Genomic DNA, 25,494 nt, shown 5'->3' with positions numbered 1-25,494 from the left:
AAAATTCAATATTTCCAGCTAGTTGAAGTCCATAGATCAATAACTATACACAAATTCTTGTATGAGACAATCTTATCGTAAGATGACTATTTAAATAGCCTAATAATACAATTATACAAAGTATTAGCATATAGACTTCTTGTTTCAAGTGTATCACTATGAGACGGTCTGTCACAAGAGTAGCTCGTAAATATAACACAAGGTATAAATATTAGAGTAAATAGGGCAATTCCACAGCAATGAATGAAGCAGTTCAAAATTTGACTTATAATATGTCAGAATTCAGTCGAGTTTAACACAAAACGGACATATAATGTCTGGCTCCCCAGCAGAATGGAATCCAGGTGACCTTTTGAATGAAGTAATCACACCAAAGCTTTATTCCACCTTGTACAGTATAAATAATGTTTGCAATTGATTTCTACAACGTACATAATTTAGATTAGATGTACAAAGGCGCAATCAACATGGAATTTACTCCTGCAATTCCTGAAAATCACACAAGGTTTTTCATATTTGCTCAGAAGGCAACTTGTACGAAGACTACAAGAATATGAAGACAACACTGTCGTGAACTCTAGACTTTTGGTTTTGTGCAACGCATTCGGAAATCCACATCAGATTCCTAATTTCCTGCTCCCTCAACCTCATGTAAGCAAAGAACACAGCATAATGGAACTGCAGCAAATACAAGGCAAAATTTCAGTCAATGAACTTGAAGGTGTAAACATGGACAGACGTAGAATGTTGTATGGGGTTTGCATATGCAATCCCATCCTTGAAGTTGCATGTGCTATGAAACGACCACGCAGCATTTGACATAAAACTATGAAGCGCTACTAAGCTAAGTGACTAACTCACTAACAATGTGCCCAGGCCAATCATATTTTCCCGATTTTATAAATGAAGTTTTGCTTTAGGTATTCATCTTTTTAGAATTTACTTTAAGCATGCATTGACGATACTAAAATATTTTCTTTATGGGTTCAGAATCTACTAAATCAAGTTATGAAAAAATATGATACAACCGACGCAACTTGTATGAGATTTGAATCTTTGACCTATGACATTGTATAATATGTACTTTACCACTAGGATAGAAGGTTGTTTACTTGCTAGGAAATACCAATATGTTTTTAGAACTGTATATTTCTTTTTTGAATTTACATTATGTTCAATTTAGTTCACTAGATCCAATGTAATATCACACATGCATAGAAGTAAATATTTAATCAAGTTACGCAAGCTCATCTTGCAAAATCTGGGTCCGTCCTTACATGTAGATATATGGGGGAAAACAAAATGAGAAACTGAATAGAAGGTTAAAACAACCTGTTGTTCAAATGATAAGCATAATCTCTTGACCTCCTCTTCATAAAACGCCTTGTCCAGCATCTGGCTTTCTCCATAAGACATCTTGGAGAATATTGACTGATATGGTGGGTATTTTTCCATAACACCACGAACCTATAATATAAGATTGTATCAGAGACAAATCAATTAATCAAAATAATTAATTCTAGAAGCTCCAAGTAGTGTAATCATATAACATCTAAATCCAAGCATGATTGTAATAACACCACCACATTGTTGTTGTGAGAGTAAACCATCGGTTAAGGTGTTATTAGCTAAACTCAATGAAGCGGGCTAAAGCTGCCAAGTCTTCCTGTCATAAATGGCTTAATAGGAGTAATTTAGGAATTACTTAGTAAATAATATCTTGTAATTAGTAGTTTAAAGACCATTTTAGGAATAGCTATTTTTAGGTAAAGTTGTTAGGTAGTTAGAAGCCTATATATATAGGGCTTGTGTGTCAACTAATGGGAAAGATTATTTTTCTGTAGAAGAACGGCATTAGATTGCTTGGGAGTTGGGAAACTCGAAGTATGCAATTGTATTCATTTGGTCAGTAATAAACGAGGCAATTCTGAATTTTTTTTTTTGTGTATTTCCTCGGTATATTGTTTGATTACACAGGCTGTGTTCGTCTGTGGGCAGAACCACATCCAAGAACTGCACGTCAGAGGAGAATCTTACCAATTGGCGCTGAAGGCAGAAGCAGATTCATAACGCTTCCATTCTATCCAATATACTAAATTACTAGTAACTAAGAACAGCAGCTATAAACTTCAAAACTTACAATTTTACAAAAAAATCAGCTGATAGTAAGCAACATAGCAAGACTTAACTAAGCTTCATGATTTTGTTTTGAAAAAAGAGCACTTTGTATTTTATGCACAAGGATCTAGCAGTTACAATTATTAGAGATTCTGATAAGTATCCAATTAGAAAAAATGTTCAGGGCAATATTAAAGTCTTAAGCTCATAAAATACGGTTGGCCACATTAAACCAATACTCTAGACCCAGATATCATCCACATAAATTCTCACCCTTTATGAATCCCAACCATATGGACTTCTAGAACTTTCTGTCTTCATATTATTTCCCACTCCAACCATTCAGTCATTTTGGCCGCCCTTTTCTTTGCTCAAAAATTCCTTAGATCTAACCTTCCACATTTCTACTCGGGTATTATGGAAGAACTCTTATAGCACATACCAATCCAACAAAGACAAATTTCATTCATCTTATCTTAGATGTTTGCAATTTTCAACTCCTTTATTTCTACATTCCAAATTTTAATTTTTCATTGTATGTTTGCTCATCTATGATACTATACACATCTCATCTAACCTTATCTTCCTTTATTATTTTTGAAGGCCTTATATACTGGCCCATATAATAACACAGGTCTAGGGGTTTTCCAAATAAAAATATTCCCTTTAACCAAGTCTTGGGCGTTATATCTTGATAAACATTTACATTTCTCTGACATCAAAAATATTCACTCGATTGTAGTTCTATAACCTCCAATCTTAACACATGTGTATTTTGTTCCTTGATACTAAATTGGCATTCCATATACTCTCTTATTTCGACTTAGTCTAAATCCCTTCGACTCTTACTCATGCCACACTAACTCCACAATTCCTAGTTCGCGATAATTGGAGACCTAATTTGCAGTCTTAGTCCATCAATACAATATCATTTGGAAAAAAACATACAACAAAATAATTCCACCTGAATCAAGTGTGTTGTTTCGCCTAAAACAACTGCAAAGAGGAAAGTACTCAAAATCCTTTGTTGGACCTATGTAAGTCCTAGCGTTGTTTATCACTTCCTACTACACATCTCAAACTATGATATACTTGCAAGTTATTCCTTTCTTTGACATTATCCACCAAAGTACTTTTCTTATGACCCATTCATATACCTTCGAGTTATGCGCAAATCCTTTTTCCTTCCTTTATAATACTCCAACAATTGCCTCACCAAATGAATTGTTTCCTTGGTTAATTTGTAGGAAATAGTAGCATATTTAGAGATTCTTGAGATAATTGTACTTATGGAAACAAATAAATAGAATTATATATTCCTAAAATATAGCATTATAAATATAGTAACATCACTACTATATAATCTCCTCATGTACTTGAGTTTAATTATTCAGAAAATTAGAGAATACAGTAAATTCTAACCCTAATTCTCTACCAAAATTTTGTTTCACAATATTTTTAAAGGTATCAGAGCGGGAATGATTTTTTTAAAAAAACCGTTCCATTTCGCTTCATCATCTACCAAACCCTTAACTGCAATGGAAAAAACAGAAGCAAAATCGAGCTTTCAAAACCAAATTGAAGCATCGGTAACTATGACCAGCTGTTGCAATTGCTATAACAATTAAACACCAACAAACCAGCCATGGAAACCACAAATTCAAGTGTTCATTTGGCCGAAAACCGAACAATTCCAATCATGCAAAATGGTCTTGCTTGATGCACCTAGCCATTAGTGGTAGGGGAAGGTTCAATCAACCCCCATCCACCGACCACCCAGGGTATGCAACTTGGGTCCAGCGAGATGCTTTAGTTTTCTCATGGATTGTAGAAAATATAGATGCGGAGTTGGCAAAATCAATATCTAGATTATCCAACAGCATATGAACTATGGAGAGGCATCGAAATAATGTAAAGCAGTGGCCAAGAGAGTTCAGCAAATATTTGCCCTCGCGGTCAAAGCCAACACATGAAAACTAGGCAAAGAGACAATTGACGCGTCCTACAGTAAATTAGTTGTCATATGGAAGGAAATTGACTGAAGAATGCCAAACCCAATAAAATGTCTAGAAGACATAACTAGATTCAATGAAATAGCACAAAGATACAGATTATACTAATTCTTAGCCGGAATCGACAACTTAAAGGACAAAGAAAGAAAGTACTTGATAAATCAAAGTCCATTACCCACGGTGAAAGTTGCATATTAAACCATTAGAAGGGAGGTTGCTCGAAGAACAATCATGAATGGAGGGGCACCGTCACTCGAGGAAACATCCTCAGGAATAGGAAGTGGTTTTGTCTCTCAAAACCGACACACAAGTCCACAGGAAGATGAGAGATCTCATCTAAAATGTGACCATTGTGGGGGATCAAGGCACACCAAGGAAGGGTGTTTCAAACTCATTGGGTACCCAAAATCTAGTGGTACAGCTGCTTATTGCTTGGACCAAGAGGAGAAACAAAGTAACAAAGAAAAAAATGATGAGTGCTCATCAATGGAGGACCAACTGAAATGGAGTACTAGGGAAGGAAACTTCCCTCTTTCAAAAAGGGAAAGTTGCTTTGATAATAAAATTGCCCAAAAACTACCTATGCCGCCCCACTTTTCTTTCAACCCCTATCCATTGATTTTTCCTGTAAAAAACCTAATCATTCTACTCCCTCACCTAAGACCACAATATCCTTTTTTCCTCTTAAGCCAACCAAACCTATCCCACCACTTATCCCAATTCCCATAAACATTCCTATTGGACCAGGAAAAATACCACTTAAAAGTATTGGGTTGAGTTTCATATTCCAATTCCAATACAAAAAATCCGCAAAAAAAATCGATCTTGGTTTTTTGATTGTGGGGAAACTGATATAATGTCATATGACCCACAGGACTTCAAAACCTCTATTAAACCACAAAGAAAAAAAAACCATATCCAAACAGCCAATGGAGACTTGTCCTCGTTAGGCAGGGAACATTGAATTTTTCTCCTAATTTGAAACTATCCAATTGTCTTAATATTCCATTATTATCTCATAAACTGTTGCCAATTAGTCAACGGACTAAGGAACTTAACTGTGTTGTTCTTATGTACTCTACTTTCTCTCTCAGGATGTTCGAACAAGTGATGTAAATGCTAATTCAAGACTTCCTAAATAATTTTAAGAAGATAAAGAACAAAGAAAAGAAAGAAGAATCAATTTGGACATAATGTATGTTTGGATGAAAATAAGACAGCCAAAGCACAAGAACAAACTCAATGCACTAGGATTTAGGCTAGAGACAAGACAAACTCAATCTCCCCTATTTTAAAAGGATTAAAACCCAGAACTTCAAGAACTAAAGTAATCGGCTCATGAGATAATGTTTTTGATCTTGGATCATTCTCTCCTTTTAAAGAGTTTGTCCTCAAACTTGTATCATCTAAGTATGGTGACAAATCTCTCACATTGAAAGTAGCACTAAAACCCATCAACTCATCAGGAAGTTCAATCTTGTATGCACTATCATTTACCCTCTCAAGTACTTTAAACGGACCATCAGAACAAGGCATAAGCTTGTTTTTGCGAAGCTTAGGAAATCTCTCTTTTCTCAAATGAAGCCAAACCAAATCCCCAGGGTTAAATATGGGTTGTTTTCTTTTTTTGTTGGCTCTCTCTTGGTATTTTTTATTCATCACCTCAATTCTTTTCTTTACTTGCTCACAGGTTTTTTGAAAGGTTTCCACCCTCTTTTTTGCATCCTTTTCTACCATATTATTTTTTACCAAGGGAATCAAATCAACAAGCACAAATGGATTCACTCCATACACCACTTCAAAAGGAGAACGAGAAGTAGTTAAAAGAATGAGCCCTATTGTAAGCAAACTCCGCATGGGCTAGTTTCACGTCCCAATCTTTCTGCGTTTTGCTCACAAGACCACGTAACAAGGCACCCAAAGTTCTAATTGTCACCTCGTTTTGCCCATCAGTTTGGGGATAATGAGAGGTGCTAAATAGTAACTTGGTACCAATCAACTTCTATAGGGTCCTCCAAAAGTGACTTAAAAACTTAGAGACCCTATCTGAAACTATACTTCGAGGAATGCCATGAAGTTTGACAATTCCCTTGAAGTACAATTCAACCACTTATACAGCATGATCTGTTTTATTACTAGCTACAAAATGAGGCATTTTGGAAAATCTAATGAAATAGCCCAAATATTAGCCGCTTAATTAATTATAATTAATTTAGTGTATCTGGATTTAGTATTTCTTAAGCATGATATTTTTTTTGGGACTTAGTAAAATATTTTAATACATTTGGATAATAGTCGTAATTATTTTGGGATAAAAAGTAAGTTATACGATGAAGATTGAGTATAATCAAAAACAGATAAAAATTTGGTAATATCATTTGATGACACACATGCAACGATTGTGTCACATAGTTAGGTGTTCAAGGACACTAATCCTTATCACTCTTCACCAATATCAGTAAAAGAAGTCCCATATCATTCCATTATCAAAAACAAAGTCACATATCATTCCATTATCAAAAATATAGTCATCATCTACCTCATTTTATTCATTCAAAGAAAGACCAAAAATTAGAATCACTTTATACTTTCCTCTATTTTGAGATTTCATATATTTCGATTCAAATCTGAAGTTAGAGTAATTGTTTATAAATTGAGTAATTAGTTCAAGTATTGAAATTGGATTCATTTGGGTTCTCTTTGAGTTCTAATTCATGTGGTAGTATTTGATTAGTGGTCACAAGTTGAGATTTTGATTCATGTTCAAAGTTGAGAGTAATGTTCATTTCATGGGAACAAGATTATATCTGTTTGTTCCTGTCTGTTTTCGTGACAGTTACAGTTATTTTTAGGTTCTGGTTTCTTCATAAGATTTGTAGAGCTCGGAGTCGCGGTCGCGTGGGCACTTGAATCGGCCCAAAATGAGTTCATATGAGAGAGGTATGCCCAAAATACTAACAAACTATCATGAAAATCTAAAATAGTCAATTATAGGTTAATTGTTCAAATTGGGATTTCAATTGGGTATTCCTTTAATCAAGTATTTACGATTATTTTATGTTTCTTTATTCGGTAATTATGGATGGTATGAATTTGTTGGGTATTATTGACGGTGATGCAAAAAGGGAGCTTGGATTGTTATCTTTAGGAGTTAGAAGTTGATGTACACAAGGTGTTTGTTCAAATGCATCAATAAAGTTCTTTGGTTTTCTAATATGATTTTTGGTTGAACAATTTGCTCATTAAAGGTAACCTACAAGCATCCAATATCTTTTAAAGCTAATTTAAGTATTTTTATGTTCAATTGATGATGGGAAAAATATTGGTTTGATTGCTTTGTTTATGTAATAATATTATTAGTATTGTGAAATGATTTTAATAAAAATTAATCATGTTTTGTATGTTATTGACTTAAAAAATATGAGTCTTGAAATATCGTATTATGAAAATGAAGTATGATTGTTGATTTCAAAGAAAATCAATTAAATTATTGTTTTGTTTTATATTGAAATATTCGACATTGAAAATTGTCCATTTATGGGAATCGGCAAAGGATATTTATATCCGGATTATTGTGAAATCCTATAGCTTGATAATAGGTAATGGTTATTCGGATCGGTTTCGAGCCCCCGATCCCGTTTCGTTCCTGCAAGAACCGTATTTTCGGTGATGACGATCACCCGTGTTCTCATGATTTAGATCAAGCCTACTTCCTGACGGTCCATGTATTCCCACGTTTTAAAGTGTTGTTATATTATTCTTTTCATATGAGTTTTGAATGAATACGTTTGGTATATAAAGTTTTGTTTGTTTCGCAAATGAAATCATATGTTTCATTTGTCGTATTGTTTCGCTATTAACTAGTAAAGTAATAGCCGCATTTTGATTTTCGCTATTAACTTGTAAAGTTATAGCCGTGTTTTGATTCACTATGAACCGAAGGTTCTTAGTCGTATTTACATCGATACCAAACGGTCTTTTAAAAGAGTTTGGGTTTTGATAAATTAACGTTTTATAAGGAGTTACCAAATGAGGAAAAGATTAAATTGGAGATATTTGTTAATACTTGCATATAAATGTAATAGTTTGTCGGATTACTCAACAATTCAATTGTTGACAGTCTTTGATGGGGTCTATCCCTTATGGGAGATAGATCCATTTTCAGATTAGCTCTGCTGTGGAGACGATGCCTACTTGTATTATGTGTTACGTGCAAGGCGAGGACTTCTTTTTAAAATACATAATGTAAATTAGATATTGTAAATTAAATTGGAGTAATTTTGCAATGTTTTATAAATAGTATTCACTTAATAATGTAAAAAGTTTTTAAATACTCTGATATTGGTTTGCTGTGGCTATCGAGCCACAGGTCGGATTCAGCCCAGACTTCTATGAGTCTTCCGTTGTGCTTTGTAGACAGTATTATTATAATGTTTACGTTGGTTTGGGCTATTTCATCTATCTACCACCACCATAATGCCATCTCTACCCCTTTGAGTCTGCAGTAGCCCAACAATGAAATCCATGCTAACACTTTTCCGAGAAGAATCTGGAACAGGTAATGGAGTATAAAGCCCCTTTGTGAAATGCTCTTTTGACTTTTGACATGTAGCACATCTCTCCACAACTAAAGTAACATCCTTGATCATCCTTCGAGAAATGCTCACCAAGAATATCAAGGGTCTTTTGAATGCCAAAATGACTAGCCAATCAACCACTATGAACTTCTCTTACCAACAATTCACGCATGCCACCCTTAGGAACACACAACTTGTTACCTTTAAAAAGATAACCATCTTGCTCAACATAATCTTTCGATGGCTTTGGAAATTCATTAGCAAAATCAGGATCATCTTTGTAATACTCCTTGAGTTGTTCAAAACCCAAAACCTTAGCATCCACCATAGAAAGCAAGTATGCTCTTCGAGATAAAGCATCAGCTACAATATTACTTTTTCCATCTTTATACTTGGAGCTAAAGCTAAACGATTGAAGAAATTCTACCCACTGTGCATGTCTTTTATTAAGTTTTTGTTGCCCATTTATGAATTTTAAAGCCTCATGATCAGAATGAAGAACAAAGGGTTTTGGTCTATGGTAATGAGACCAATGATCAAGAGCTCTAACTATGGCATAAAACTCACGATCATAAGTAGAATAATTCAATTTAGCCCCACTTAACTTCTCACTAAAGTAACTTATTGGCTTCTTTTCATGAATAAGGACAACCCCTATTCCAACCCCACTTGCATCACACTCTACTTCAAACAAGTTGTTAAAATCAGGGATAACAAGTATAGGTGCATTGCAAAGCATGTATTTGACTTTATCAAAAGCCCTTTAAGCGTTTTCACTCCTTTCAAATTCACCCTTTTTTGTTAACTTGGTAATGGGAGTCATAATAGAAGAGAAGTTTCTAATGAACCGCTTATAGAAAGAAGCAAGCCCATGAAAACTCCTTACCTCATACACATTGGTTGGAGCCAACCAACCAACCAAGACTTAACTGCCTCAACCTTTTCCGTATCTACTTGCACTCCTTCTCTAGTCACAATGTATCCTAAAAATGACACACTAGGGGTCATGAACAAACACTTCTCAAGCTTTCCATACAACTTTACTTCCCTCAATTTTTCAAACAACCTCTTCAAATGCACCACATGATCTTCATTGTTTTTACAATACACCAGAATATCATCCAAGTAAACAACAACAAAATTATTAAGGAAAGGACTGAGAACCTCATTCATTAACCTCATGAAAGAACTTGGAGCATTGTAAAGCCAAATGGCATCACTAACCACTCATATAACCCTTGTTTTGTTTGAAAAGCAGTTTTCCATTCATCCCCTTCCCTTATTCTCATTTGATGATAACCATTCTTTAAATCTATTTTTGAAAAGATTAAGGCTCCACTTAATTCATCAAGCATATCTTGCAACCTAGGCATAGGAAAACGGTATTTGATAGTGCTGTTATTTATGGCTGTACTATCTACACACATTCTCCAAGTGTCATCTTTCTTAGGCACTAAAAGGGCAGGAATAGCACAAGGACTAAGACTTTCTCTCACATAGCCCCTTTCAATCAACTCACTTGCCTCTCAAGCTCCTTACTCTCCTCGGGGTTACATCTATAAGCAATTAGCAAAGGTGCTCCAGAAATCAAGTCAATGGCGTGCTCAATGCCTCTTATTGGTTGGAGGCCCTTGGGCAAGTCATTTGAAAATACATCTTTGTACTCTTCTAATAACTCGTTTAAGGAAGATGAGTTATCACAAGAAGTACTAATATGATCTTTGGTCCTTAGAATCAAAGCATAACCACCACCACATTCATCCACTATTTTTTCAAACTCATTACATGTTACAAGATAGTTGCTTTTGTCTTTTTCTTTCTTAGCAACTTTAGGGGGTAAGGGAATCAATTTAACTTTTCTACCATCTTTTTTGTTACAATATACTCATTACTTTTTCCTCTATGCTCCGAATTGTGATCAAATTGCCATGGTCTTCCAAGCAGCAAGTGACAAGCATCCATGGGAATTACATCGAACCATCTTTCATCTTCAAAGCCTCCAATAAAATAAGAAACCAAAGCTTGCTTCCTCACCTTTATTCCAGTGCTATCATTCAGCCAATTCAACTTGTAAGGTTCATGATCTCTAGTAGCTAACTTCAACTTACTCACAACTTCAGATGATATTACATCGGTTTTTGCACCACTATCAACTATAACATTGCAAGTCTTCTCTCCAATCTTGCATCTAGTATGAAACAAATTATGGCGTTGCTTCAAATCAGCTTGTGGCTCACTAAATAACACTTTTCGAACCACCATCATATTGTACTCAAATTCTGGTTGTATTCCCTCCTCATAATCATCCTCCAAATCTTCCACTTCATTTGCCACAAAATTATAATTTTTTCCTCTTCATTCAAAATAGCACACTGAGTAGATGTTAAAACAGCCTTGCTAGGACATTCACTAGCAATGTGTCCTCTTCCATGACATTTAAAACATTTCCTCCTTGTTGCAAGTTCACTAGGCGACACAATAGCCTTTTCTTTTGATTTTTCGTTTGTAAAACTGGATGGGAAAACCTACTTTGAAAAGTACTCCCTTTTGAGTTGGAAGGAGTAAATGTAAGGAAACTTAGGCTTTTCCTTCTCTTTCTCTTCCTTGGATTGTGCTTCATATTTCAAAGCCAATTTGCAAACATCACTAAAAGAAGCATAGTGAGTAACTTCCACTTTTCTACAAATATTTTTGGACAGCCCTTTAATGAAAAGAGCAATTTTAAAGGCTTCCTTCTCTTGCAAATCACAAATCATAGTTTTTCAAACACTCTAATGTAATCTTCCACACTCATCTCATTTTCTTGTGAAAGATGTGTAAGCTTCAAGTATTGCTCCAGCTCATACTCCTTACTCCCATTTATCCCTCATCTTTTTTTTTTAATTTTTCCCAAGAGTCCATTTTTTTCCTCCCTTCTCTTCTTCTATTTGCTTTAATATTTTCGTACCATAACTCAGCAAGTTTAGTGAGTTTAAGAACAGCAGGCTTAAACTTCTTTTTATCATCATACTCCTTATATTCAAACACGGTTTCAATTCGCCTTGGCCAATCAAGAAATGATTCACTATCAATTCAGGAAGATCAATTTTAAGCCCCCTATCTTCATCAAAAGATTTATAATTATTTCCACTACTAGAATCCATATTTTCAATCTCACCCAGTTTTCTTGTAGCTTTTAAAAGCATATCAGCCATAGCATCCATTCTTGTATCTTGCTTTTGTTTTTCAATCTCACTCTCTTCATTTTTTTCTCCATTCTTTCTAACCTTAAATTGATTGATCTCAACAGCTCAGCAAGGTTTTCTTCAGCGATAGATTTTTTTTTAACCGAAAGAAACACAACAGCAGGTCTAATATTTTGTGTTTATTTTGAACGAACTAACACTTTGAAACACTCTTTAAACTTCCAAAGCTCTAATACCAGATGATGTAAATGCTAATTCATGACTTCCTAAATAATTTTAAGAAGATAAAGAACAAAGAAAAGAAAGAAGAAACAATTTGGACATAATGTATGTTTGGATGAAAATAAGACAGCCAAAGCACAAGAACAAACTCAATGCACTAGGATTTAGGCTAGAGACAAGACAAACTCAATCTCCCCTATTTTAATACTCAAGAACACACTCAAAGTATTAAAGAACTCTTGTTAACTTTGGACAGACACAAAGATAGGCAAGAAGAAAACACAAGGGTTTTGATTCATGAAAGAAGTCTGGACTTTCATTCATGAAAAGCTCTCTTTAAATAGAGTTACAACAGCAAAAGGAAGCTAAAAAACAAGAGAAATATAGGATGGACGTCCAAGCATGGGGAACAAGCGTTGGAACTCACAAAACAACATTAAATAGCCTCCTAAGCATGCATTAGGCTAATTTAAGTTGTTCCCTAACCATGCAGTAGCTAATTAATCAGATTTAAGTGCTAATAGACTTTAAAATACATAACTAAATTTGGACCTATCAAAGTGACGTCCAACTAACATAACTAGCTTTACTTGATCTTCAACCCAAGTTAGACATGAAACAAATTCAGATTTAAAAGGATTAAAACCCAGAACTTCAAGAACTAAAGCAATCGGCTCATGAGATAATGTTTTTGATCTTGGATCAACGAGTCAGATAATTGGTCGTGCAACTGAACAAGGAAGGCTCTACTATGTGGACGAGGTGACTCAACAAGACAATGCAATGCTAACTCATAGGGTAGTAAAGCGTCAACTTTGGTTGTGCACCGTTGCCAGGGTATTTAGACCATATTTCCCAATTTGTTAGAATTTAATAAAGATTTTTTTTTTTGTGAGACATCTATTCTTGCTAAGAGCCACATACAATCCTTTTTACCTATTGCTGCAACACAAGACACAAGATTGGCCATTAATACAGTTCGATATTAAAAATGCATTCCTACATGGAGAGTTTCAAGAAGTCTACATGAAAACACCACCGGGTTTTTAACAAGATTTCAAAGTTGGAGAAGGATGTAGGTTGAAAAAGGCATTATATGGTCTCAAACAATCTCCTAAAGCGTGGTTTGGAAGGTTTTGCAAGAGCAACTCAGACCATACATTGTTCCTCAAGAAGTGAGGTAAACTAATAACCTGCCTTATTATATATGATGATGACATGATTATCACTGGCAGTGATACTGAGGAGATAAGGGACGTAAAAAGAAAGTTTGGAATTTGATATAAAGGAATTTGAAGTTCTAAGGTCCGAAATAGGGATATTATATCTCAGGGGAAATATGTTCTTGATCTACTGCAAGCCAGCTAACACTCCTATTGTAGTAAACCACGGACTTCAAATAACTGAAGGAGCAAGACCAACAAACAAAGAACAATATTAGAGACTAGTTGGAAAGCTGATTTACATATCCTATACTAGACTTGATATTGCTTACGCAATTGGGGTGATAAGTCAATTCATGCATAAACCACAAGAAGATCATATGAATGTTGTGTTCCGCATCATCAGATACCTAAAGAAACTATTGGAAGAGTTCTTTTTTAGAGAAGGTATAGATATGGAGATAGAAGCCTATACTGATGCAGGTTGGGCATGGAATCCCATTGATAGAAAATCAACATCTGGTTACTACACTTGAGTAGGAGGAAACCTTATTACATGGAGAAGCAAATAACAAAAGGTTGTAGCACTTTCAAGTGCTAAAGCAGAATTTCAAGGCATTGTTTGAGGAACATGTGAAGTGTTGTGGATCAGAAAATTGCTAACTGAGCTAGGTTTTCCTCCTAATCAAACATAATCCCGTGCATCATGGACGAACAAAACATGTAGAGATTGATAGAAATTTCATCAAAGAAAAACTAGAAGCAAGGATAATTTGTTTACCCTTTGTTCGATCTAAAGATCATATAGCAGATATCTTGACAAATGCAGTAGCAAATAAACCATTTACAGAAGTCTTAAGCAAGTTGAGTAGTAAGTTGAGCATAGGAGATCCTACGACTCAACTTGAAGAAAGAGTGTGGGAAATATTAGGAGCATATTTAGAGATTCTTGAGATGACTGTAATTAGGGAAACAAATAAGTAGAATAACTTAATTCTAGAATACAACATTGTAAATATAGTAACATCACTACTACATAATATTCTCATGTACATTGAGTATAATCATTCAGAAAATAGAAGTATACAATGAACCCTAACCCTAATTCTCTACCAAAATTCTGTTTTACAATATTTTTCAAAATCTTCCCAACATGAATCTAAATGGTTCTTTAAAAAGCTAGTAGTCTTCTCAGGACATGTTTTATCACTCGTTCCTACTACTTCATGGTGTGACTCATTAAACTTTTCCTCAAAAGTTAGAGCAACTTACTCCTTACACTACAAAAAAAGAGTTGGCAACCAAATAATATGTCGCCTATTTGTAAGGAAAAAGAAATTGGCGACTAAATGGTGACAAAAGACCCTGGTAAAACAGTCGCCAAAAACAAATTGGTCCCCAACACGTCGCCAATGGCAACTAGGAAAAACTGGTTCCAACAGGTCGCCAACGAGACAAGGAATACGTGTCCTCTCTGACTCACCATTTTCTATCATTTTGGAGACTAAATTTCAAACCCCATCAAACCGCGATTTGATATCATTTGGCGACTAAAATGCAGTCCCCATTATTATCCAAAAATATAAAAAAATCGTATATTATTATTAATATAATTTTTATATTAAAAATAAAAATTTTATTTTTTATAATTATAATAATAATTATAATTATATAATTTGATATATATTAAAATTACGGAAACAATAAAAAGACAATCAATAATAAAACTAATATAATTTTAAAAAGTTTAAAAAATATATTTAATAATAAAAGTAAAATGGTACAAATAATTATAAAAAAAAAATACATTAACAAGAGCTTAAACCACCCTTACTAGACCTCTTTGGTCCAAATCTATAATGCTCTCGATTGAGAAATTCTTTTAATCGTGCGTTTTCATTTTCAACGCTGGCAAAACGGTGTTGCACCATATCTAAAAGCTGTTGTTGCGTGCTAAGTTCTGTCACCGCAAGAATAAGGCGCATCAACTCAGTCATGAGCGATCATCGAAGGTCCACCAAATCAAGGTAATAAGCCGACTCCATGCCATATTCATACAGGGTAGGCTTCAGACGATCAATCAACTCCTAAAAAAACTTTCGAATAAATATCATTGTAGTACGGAATTATGCCAGCCTATAGGTGTTCATCCACCATTCGGTTGTATATAGCTTAAAAAAACTTTAAAATAAAAAAGAATAAAGATTATGTAAACTATAACTAAAGAAAAGTAACTCACATCGAGTCTTTTATTATCAGGGTTGAAAAAAGCTCTAATTCCTTCTTTGTTGGCCACCCCCTTAGTTCCGACAAAAGATTTTATAAGCATTTGGCTGCTCATTTTCTTCTTTTTTGGCCAACAAAAACAAAGAAGTTGATATATACATATAGACATTTGAAATAAATAACAAAAATTTAAAATATTAGAGATTTTTACCATCTCTTCCATTACTTGTGTGGCATATAAAGGTCTGCAATGATATATCCCAAGTGCCACTCCGGATGGATCCCCTCTGCGCCGATTTTTTAATTTGCCTCGATTGCTTTTTCTTTCAAACTCCATACCCTACCTTTCCAAGCAACCCTTATTGAAAAATTTGTCCAACTTGAGACATATGGGTTAGTGTGCTGCTCGACTTCCCTTTCTTTGTTCTTTATGGGTGGAGTAGATAAGATCTTTGTATCTAATATTAACTGTAGTCATACAGGTAGTTCGCACTTCGCCATCTATACGAGGATCCTACTTGTACTTTTCTATACAACGATTATAACAAATAAATAATTAAGAAATCGAAATATAATTTACCTTTAATTTTTGCCAATAAAATTCTTAAGTGGAGCGGGTAACTTTTGACCAGCAGGAACCTTACTTGTCTTGCCTTAACTTTTATAATATTAGTTATAGGCACGGCTACACCCTTTTTGACACAACCAGCAACAACATGAAAGCTAAATGAAAATAGATATTTAACTTAAATAAATGTAATATATTAATTTATAAATGATCAAAGCTAAAGAACTTACTCGCTTGCTGTTCGATTCCATGGCAGCATTATCCGAAAGATCATAGGGTCATCCCACTCCTCCAAACCTGATTATGGTTTCTTTGGTCGTCATCACTAGAAGAGCGCTAGGTGACTTTCAGATAATAAACGCGTCCTTCTAATGATGAAGACCAAAGAAGCCATAATCAAGGTTTGGAGGAGCGAGATGACCCTATGGTCTTTCAGATAATGATGCCATGGAACCGAGTAGGAAGAGAGTAAGTTATTTAGCTTTGATCATTTATAAATTAATATATTACATTTATTTAGGTCAAAAATCTATTTTCATTTAGCTTTGATGTTGTTGCTGGTTGTAGCTAAAAGGGTGTGGCTGCATCTATAACCAATATTATAGTAAAACAATAAAGGTTCATGCTGGTTAAAAGTCACCCGCGCCACTAAAAAATTTTATTGGGAAAAATTCAAGGTAAAGTTTATTTCAATTTCTCAATTATTTATACTTCCTCTGGTTTCTATTAGTTGTTACAAATAATGACATCTTATGAGGAGAAATGTCACTATCTGTAGCAACCAATAAAAACTAGAGGAAGTATGTTATAGTATAGTTTAATTATTTTAAATTTTTTGTATAGATTAATTACAAGTGGGACCCTCGCATAGATGGCAAGGTGCGAGCCGTCTTTTTGACCATAGCTGCTATTAGATACAAAGATCTAATATACTTGCCCGTGAAAAACCAAAAAATAAAAAATAAAAACGAAAGACGAGCAGCATAGTAACCCATACTTCCCAAATTGGACAAATTCTACAATATGGGCTGCTATACCCAGGAGTTTGAAAGAAAAAGCAGTTGAGGCAAGAAAAATTGGCGCAGAGAGGATCTATTCGCAAAGGCACTTCGGACATATCACTGCGGACCTTTATCAGTCGCACAAGTAATTAAAGAGATGGAAAAATCACTGACATAAAGTTTTGTTCTTTATTTCAAATGTCTATATGTATATAATAACTACTTTTTTTGTAGGCTAAAATGAAGAAAATGAGTGACAAATGCTTATAAAATATTTTATTGGACTAAGAGGGTGGCCGACAGAGAAAGAGATAGAATTCTTGTCAATCTCGATGACAAAAGACTCAAAGTAAATGTTTTATTTTCTTTAGTTATAGTTTACATAATATTTCTTATTATTATTTTTAATTTTTAAAAAATTTTTAGCCTATATACTACCAAATGATGGATGAACACCTATGGGCTGGCACAACTTCAAACTACATGGGTAAATATTTGAGTTGTTTAGGAGTTGACTGTTGACTGATCGTCCAAAGCCTCCCTCGTATGTATATGACATGGGGTTGGCTTCCCAGAGATATTACCCCGATTTGGTGGAACCTCCCTATTTGACTCTTGATGATCGCATCGCTCATGAACATATAAGAGAAAGATTTATGCATCAAAAAAAGCAAATGACTGATTTGTAACATTTAACTTTTAATAATAAATATATTTTTCTAACTTTTTAATGTTATATTAATATTATTATTGATTGTCTTTTTATTGTTTAAATAGTTTCAATATATATCATATACAAATTATATGATTACAATTATATAATTACTAGTGTAGAAACTGGTGTAATGCACGAATTTGAGTATGAAATATATAAAAATATAACTTCAAAGAATAATGCAAGTATATATATCATGATTAAATTTATCGAATATTACTTTTTTAAAGCAAAAAGTAAATATTGATTTTCTAAAAATTATTTATTTGAATACATCACTTTTTCATTCAATTAAATATATCAAATTTTATGTTAGTTATATAGAATTGCTATAATAAATTGTACTCCAGACTATACCAGATTTAGCTCTAATTTTAAAAATAATAAAATTCTAAATTAGGTAAATATTATCATTTAATCAACTATCATCCACTAAAGTAATTACATTTGTCATACCTCCTTAGAGAATGACACTCGAAATTTTTCAACATTTTTATAGTATTGTATGATTATTATATTTATAATATAAAAAACAAAATTTTATATTATTTTGAATATAAAAATTTTTTTAAAATTATATATGATTTTATTTTTTAGAGTTTTTGGATAATAATGGCGACTCAATGCGGATTGGGGACTGCATTTTAGTCGCCAAATGGTATCAAATGGCGACTTAACCGGAACTGAAATCTAGTCGTCAAAATGAAAGAAAATGGCGATTCAATGGGGACACATATTCCTAGTCGCCACTGGAGACCTGCTGGGGACCAATTGGTATTAGTTGCCATTGGCGACCTAGGGATCAATTCGTTTTTTGCCACTATTTATAATGTGACTTGGGTGTTTTGTCACCATTTAGTCGTTAATTTCTTTTTCCCTACAAATCGACGACGTGTGTTTTGGTCACCAACTCTTTTTTTTTGTAGTGTAAGTATAGATCGATACTAATGTGCGTCTCCTCCAATCCTTCCTTGGCCATCATGTTAGTCCTTCAAATCGTGTTGATATGTTTGGGCATTAATATTTCCCTCAACCTCTCCACACCTCAATAGATATGATTGCGCATTTTTCGCATAGAAAAGGAGAAGGGAGGGTCGGCACTAAGTCCACTCAACATATGGCTCCAAGGAACAATTCTATTTCAAATTATGGCCCACATGGAAAATTTTGCATCATACCTGATCTACATCCTCAGAAAGAGCAAGCTCTTCATGTCCATAAGGATACCTACGATGTACAAACACACCAATCTCACATCAATCTCACAATAGAGTTAAACCAAAATTGATGAACTTAAACACAATTGTTGAAGACACTTACAAGAGCCCAAAGTTTGAGTACAACTTCTTACGGTCTTCCCTTGTAAGTTCAGTTCCAATGCTGCACAAGTCAAGCCCTTAGGTTAAGTGAATATACTCAACAACCACCAGTTGTGTCAGTGCCACTATATGGCACTACAGGAGATATTTTCTATCTTATCCCTGGTAGAGAAGGAACTTTTATAATTTGAAAAGAAAATTATTGAACTTTTGTCTTTTTATCTTAATCATGTGAATACTTAACTTACCTATTAATTGTAATATTGACAGCTCTTCTATCAGCCTCAAAGGCAAGAAGATCCGACATAATCTCTGCAGTAGCCCCACCAAGCTTCTGTATCAATATTCAACAAAAAATTATAACAATCATTCAAGTGAAATAAGAACATCAAAGGTGAGAACAGCAGTGGGTGAATGCTCGTAAAGAGTTATATTTTTTCTTTATTAAAGAAAATTCCATGCTTACCTGACAGAATCGATAGAAATCCTCAAGATATGCTTTGTAAAGGGTGTTTCTCATAATCTCAATGTTCATATCATCCAAGTCCTATTAAATGAAACACAAAAAAATAAATGGCTCGAACAGAAGGTATTTGCCAAACAATAAAGAAGAATTCTAATATTCTCAATGAGACCAAAGACTCATTGTTCTTTCCCTTTGGTTTCGCGTTGCAACAAAATATAGTAAAATAGCTCATTAAAACATGTGCACTTCTTATTTACGTGAAATTAAAGAAGTTTATTATCAAAGGTTAATTAAAAAATAACTTCTTTGTTATCAGAAGGGTACGAACTACAATTGCATATAATCCATCTTCAATCTCCATCCACTAAACAACATTGGGTTAAAAAACTGTTGTTGTGACCATGTAAAAAAGAAATCAATCAAGGAAAAGGAACATGTTCAACAAAACATTTTTTTAGGTGAGTACATCATAATTAAATCATCATGTAATGCTAGCGTCTTTGATGACGAGCAAAAAAGGATGATAAGGAATAGTGCCATTTTTTCGCATTAATTATATAGACCATAGGGGCAACAAAAACAAATTGATGTCTGGTTTTACATCTCCCCCTCTTATATCCTGGTTAAATAACGATAGTTGCAACTCCGAGAGACGTCAAAAGAAATTTTTATATTTTGATATTTTAATTGATCTCACATTGATATAATAAAGATAGAACCAAAGATTTAGAGTTTGTTGGCTTAGGAATTATCATGGAGTAAAGTCAAAATGGCTCATTAAAATTTGTGCACTTCTTAATCTGTGAATTGCAGATTGTGTTCGAAAATCTAGGGTCAATCGACAATCGATAATCACCTACTTTTTTTTATATGGAAATGCTTGCTTGCATCCAAGCCCCTTACCCTACCATGGTGGGAACTACTTTTGTGATATTGGGGCAATGTAAGTTATTAGATGATATCAGGAAAACCAAGTGAAGCAACAGTATTATCGAATATAGCATCATAATGTTTTACAAGATTCAGAATCCAAAGGAACAAAAAAATTGGCATGTTGGAAATACATTTGAACATGCTTAAAAAGAAAATAAAGATTAGTACCTCGGATGTGATACACTCGGAGAAGTATCGGGCCAAGGGAGTATCAACAAGCACCAATCTATATAAATCCCTCATATTCTGAGCAACAGCAAGGGTAGCAATACTGACAAGCAAAGAAATATAAACACGTTTGCAAGGGAAAGAATACAAATGGATTAGCTTGGGAGTGAGTACCTATCAAACATCCCTAAGGGATGACATTTCTCCAACAGCTCTTGAACATCCCTCTCATGCAAAGTTCCGGTCACAATCAGAACAACATTATCAATCATGTGACCATACCTAGATAAGATAAGACAAATAAGTATAAGCAACTTACAAAACGTTGCCTCAAAACCTTGACTAGCAAAAAAGCACAAGAAATAGTAGAATTTAAAAGCCATGTACAACATCTATTTAATAATAATGTTAAACAAGTTCATTTCATCTCAAGTATCGATGTCAGATACTGCACTCTTTCATGATTATTGACACTAAATCATATCATTTAGGGAAAAATGACAGAAAATTTGAAAAACAAATGGCCGATTAAGACACATGAACACATACGCAAGCCTAACATGAGTACTATAGTTTTAAGCAAAAAAAAAGAAAAATGTCTCTTTTTAAAAATTGTCAAGACCTTGTAAGCATTGCATATCATCAAAAAAAATATGTCTTTAACACCAACTTGCATATTTGATCTTATTTTCCCATAAGAATATTAATAAAGTGTTGCACAATAGCCAACTAAAAGAAAACCATGTAAGAAAGTCCAACTCTTGTTCTAATGTAAATCATGAATCCCTTCCAGACTTTTAGCAACATCACAACATCAAAAATACAAATCAACTTTCAAAGAGAAAAAAATATTAATACAAAAGATCCGAATTACGCATATAAACAAAAGATCTTTCCTACAAAGTCCTAGCACTTGAAAGAAAACCTATTAAATGAGTAACTGGCACTAGGAACTTTATATCTATCAAACGTAGAAAATGACCCTACTTACAACTAATACTTTCCAGTTCCTATATATCCTTGGAAATTGGAATATCGTATTTCGGCAATTTTCCAGATAAAACATAGAAGCAAAAAAAATCTAGTATTTTTTTACACTTGAAAATAATGGATGACAAATGGAATTAATATAGGAAATGGCATATGTCAAGAAACAATGCAGCATAAAGTACTTCCACTCTACCATGCATCCAAAATTCTACTTTATAATGATTTCAGCATAAAATCTAGATGCACATACTTCTATGATTTTAGATATTTCATATTTGTAGCCCCAATATATAAGTTCTCTAAGATAAGACTGCCAAAGTGAAACCAACTAATCCATGAGAGTAGCTTTCACACATTCGGAACATCATAATCTTCCAAATCAAGTAATAAAAAGTTCTTGTAAACACCAAGAACACAAGTGAACAACTAATACTAAATAGTTTTGTAAATTCAGATTCAAAGGCCTCCTAAGAGATGAGAAAGAACAAGATAATGACCTAAAAGAGTGGCTTAGTGTTTACTTGCTAGCAATAGTGTTTGCTTGCTAGCAGAACGGTTTGGGATAGATTTGTAAGCAGGTATACAATCAATGATCAACTAGCAGAAAGAAATGATTGGTTTTGTTTGTTCACAAATTCTTGTATGAGACAATCTCACGTGCAACTTACCCTATACATAGATTGAATAGCCCAACTAATACAATTATTAGCATATGGGCTCCTTATTTTGAAGTCGTCTTAACAAAAGACGGTCTCTCACAAGAGTAGCACTTGTTTGTTTGGCTAGGTTAAATACAAATATACCCTCGATACGCATGTCACTAATATCCAACAGAAAGGATATATGGTGCAGTTTCATTTTTGGTTATAGCAAACACGAAAGAATTAACAACTCATCTAATGTCTAAATGTCTACGCAGAACAGAGCAACAAAAAAACAAACATAGGCATAGTTGATAAAGTATAAACAAAATCTAATGCCACTTACGTGATGTACTCTAAGAAAGTTGACAAGGGTTCTGTTGCCTGGCACATCATATGCTTATATTCATCAACCAGCTTCAGAGTGCATTTCTCGACAAGCGTAGTTGTGTGCAAAGGAGAAGGTTCTAAAGACAAATACAGCAACCAAAATGAAAAAAATTGGAAAAAACTTTATAAAATCAATAATATAAGAAACCATCTCTGTTTATATAAAAGATGAGTTACAAGATAAGTCTATAGAGAAAAACATTCTACAAACTACAATTATTATACTAGATAGCATTAGAGTAGGATCTGAAAAGAGAGTGCTACACAAAAAACAAAGAACAATTATATTAAAGCAGCATGCTAGACTATGCGTGTAGAATCCAAGGCTGCAAGCTAGATTATGTGTGTGTTTGGACTTGAGTCAAAACACCATAAGTTACAAATAGTAAGTGTTTAGCGAGTAGTGTTTGGTAGTATTTTTTACCTTTTGAAATTGTTTTGCAAATGTTAAAAAACTTGACTTTGAGGTAGTATTTTGAAAACAAATCTAGAAGTACTTTTCAAAATCAAATTTCATTTTTCTCATTTCCCACACCTAGTGTCAGTTAAACATGTGTACTTCAAATAACAATTTTGATTGGAATCACTCATATAGCTAAATCCTAAGGTTAAAAAGGAAAATATAAACCATCAATAATATAGGGCACGTAGGAAGGATCACTTAGCCAAGATGTGAATCCTATGATAGATGTTTGGTCATACTTGGGACTTAAGAGTGATAATTTGAGATGAGAATATAAGAATAGAACTTAGAGGGGCAAATGTTCTAGGAAGGATGATTGAAGCAATTTTGTTGCCTTGGATATGTGCAACTATGTTCACTGCTTATCCTCGAGAGTAAAGATTAACTCTAGGGGGGTCTAAAGGAAGAAATTTTTCAGATATAACTTGCATGAAGAGTAAAAAAAATATGAACTTGGATGTACATGAGCATATGTATTATGTACACTAGAAAATTTATTGAAGAGGAAAATATATGTGGTCGATCACAAAAGTTGAAAACTCGATTCATGCACCTCGCCTTTCTTTTTGGGATTAAGGATTTGGCATTGATGTTATTGTATAAATGCCATCATATGATCAATTTAGAAAAGAAATTTAGGGCAGATGCTTTAAATTGTCACCAAGGAGATTCATTACCTTGTCAAGTTAGAATTACATGATGAATCTACCAAATGGTCACCAAGGTGAACCATGTAAAAGCTGCTCAGATTTGATCACAAGAACGTGCTAAAGTTCAAAAAGAATAGTATCATCAAGAAATCATACACACAATCAACATTACAGCAATTGTAATCGACTGTTAAATCATCAACCAATCAGCTACACAAAGATCACATCAAGAATTCTTAGTTTCTTACTTAATAATGCAATTATCAATATATTATGTATTTATAAGAATGTGCAATGCTAGGAGCACTCACTAAATCTCTTTAGTACCTTACCAATAAGCCTTCCCCCCCCCCCCCCCCCCCCCCCCCCCCCCCCCAAAAAAAAAAAAAAAAAAAAAAAAAAAAAAAAAAAAAAAACTAAATTTGTATATAATTTATTATTGTTGTGATATGTTCTAGCATATGTATCCTAAGAATAAAGCCAAACGTAAAACTAACATCCAGATATTATAGCTGACACTGAGATCATCGTAGACAACACAAACATGAGTACAGGATCGACGACAGTATATAATTCCAAAATCAAGGAAATTAGCACAATTTTAAACATCTTTAAACTGATCAAACAAATCAAAACAAGCACAATCAAGAAGTCAAAACATTACCGTTCTGGAGGTAAGGACCGTAGTCAGTAGCAGATAGATGCATTTTAATATCATCGAGTGTCTCACACTGACACAAATTGTTGTAATCAGCAGCAGTCAACAATCCAGACCTGTAACCTCTAACAATGGCTTCCAAATAACCGCCATGGATGTTGAAAGTCATAGCTTCGAATCCGTACATCTTGGAGAAATTCTCTGAATTAGGCGAAGCAGATCGAGATGAAATTGAGAAGTAGACCAACTGATTGAGCTAGAGAGAGAAAGAATGAGATCACTCAGGTTATTATGGGAGATTTAACGAGGAGGGACAAAACGCATAGGATCAAGAGAAGAATTGGGGGATGATCAATTGGATGATAATGAGACAAAACCAGATTCTTCTCTCTTCGCCAGTACCGTTTGCGGTTTTGCACCCGGTCAGGTTGAAAGCTTGGTTTACAATTTGGGATGTTAAGATTCTAGGGGGAGGATGGTAAATTATGACTATGTGGCTTAATTTTATAGGGTAAGTTTTGATGTTTTGTTTTATGTCTTTTTTATTTTATATATTTTATTATTATATTTTTTGTTATTTTATGGTGATTTGTAAATTATGGTTATTGTTTATGTGTTTTTTCAAGATTATATAGAATTGTTTAAAATTAGTTTGTTTTTTTTTTTAATTCCATGTGGTAATTTAGAGTTATTGGGTTTCCTACGTGATAATCAAAAGTTTTTAAAATTTACGTGGTAATCTTAATGTTTATCTAATCAAAACTCCATAAACTTTTTTAGTAAAAGTCGTTTGAAATTAGAAAGGGTAAGATCTTTGGCGCAAGAAAAAGGGGTTGATCAGTATCATCTTGACTTGGTTCTGCTTCCTCTATTTTTTTAATATCGAGTCGAGTTCTTCTCCTACCTATAACAATATGAAAGCATGTGCTTTGGCTCAAATCCGTCGTCAATCCGATTTCCGATAGGAGTAGTTGACAATTGAAACCAAATTTTCGCATTATTTTTGTATCCGTAATAGTGCGAAAAGAA

At 33.9% G+C, this 25,494-nt stretch overlaps 1 protein-coding gene across 1 annotated transcript; it reads right to left on the bottom strand.

The window, feature by feature from the left end:
* Positions 1–186: 186 nt before the first annotated feature.
* LOC130801921 (V-type proton ATPase subunit d2) lies at positions 187–24,951 on the bottom strand. The gene is made up of 10 exons (XM_057665869.1): positions 24,472–24,951; positions 22,651–22,771; positions 20,848–20,955; positions 20,674–20,776; positions 19,573–19,653; positions 19,355–19,440; positions 19,108–19,167; positions 18,966–19,014; positions 1,333–1,467; positions 187–678 (listed from the first exon to the last, which is right to left on the bottom strand). Exons 1-10 carry the CDS (start codon positions 24,650–24,652, stop codon positions 544–546), a joined length of 1,059 nt encoding a protein of 352 aa, XP_057521852.1. The 5' UTR covers positions 24,653–24,951; the 3' UTR covers positions 187–543.
* Positions 24,952–25,494: the final 543 nt, after the last annotated feature.

This window comes from Amaranthus tricolor, chromosome 15 (assembly GCF_026212465.1).
Source record: "Amaranthus tricolor cultivar Red isolate AtriRed21 chromosome 15, ASM2621246v1, whole genome shotgun sequence".
In the NCBI taxonomy this organism is placed as follows: domain Eukaryota; kingdom Viridiplantae; phylum Streptophyta; class Magnoliopsida; order Caryophyllales; family Amaranthaceae; genus Amaranthus; species Amaranthus tricolor.
The sequence above is the reverse complement of the archived record's forward strand: the minus strand, read 5'-3'. Positions and strand labels throughout refer to the sequence as shown.

Excerpts from the sequence above, each read along its gene's own strand:
- LOC130801921 (XM_057665869.1), bottom strand. The coding sequence starts at position 24,652 with ATGTACGGATTCGAAGCTATGACTTTCAACATCCATGGCGGTTATTTG. Across the intron at positions 20,777-20,847 it reads CCCTTAGGGATGTTTGATAG|TATTGCTACCCTTGCTGTTG; the intron begins GTACTCACTCCC and ends TTTGCTTGTCAG. Across the intron at positions 19,168-19,354 it reads GTCAATATTACAATTAATAG|CATTGGAACTGAACTTACAA; the intron begins GTAAGTTAAGTA and ends TGACTTGTGCAG.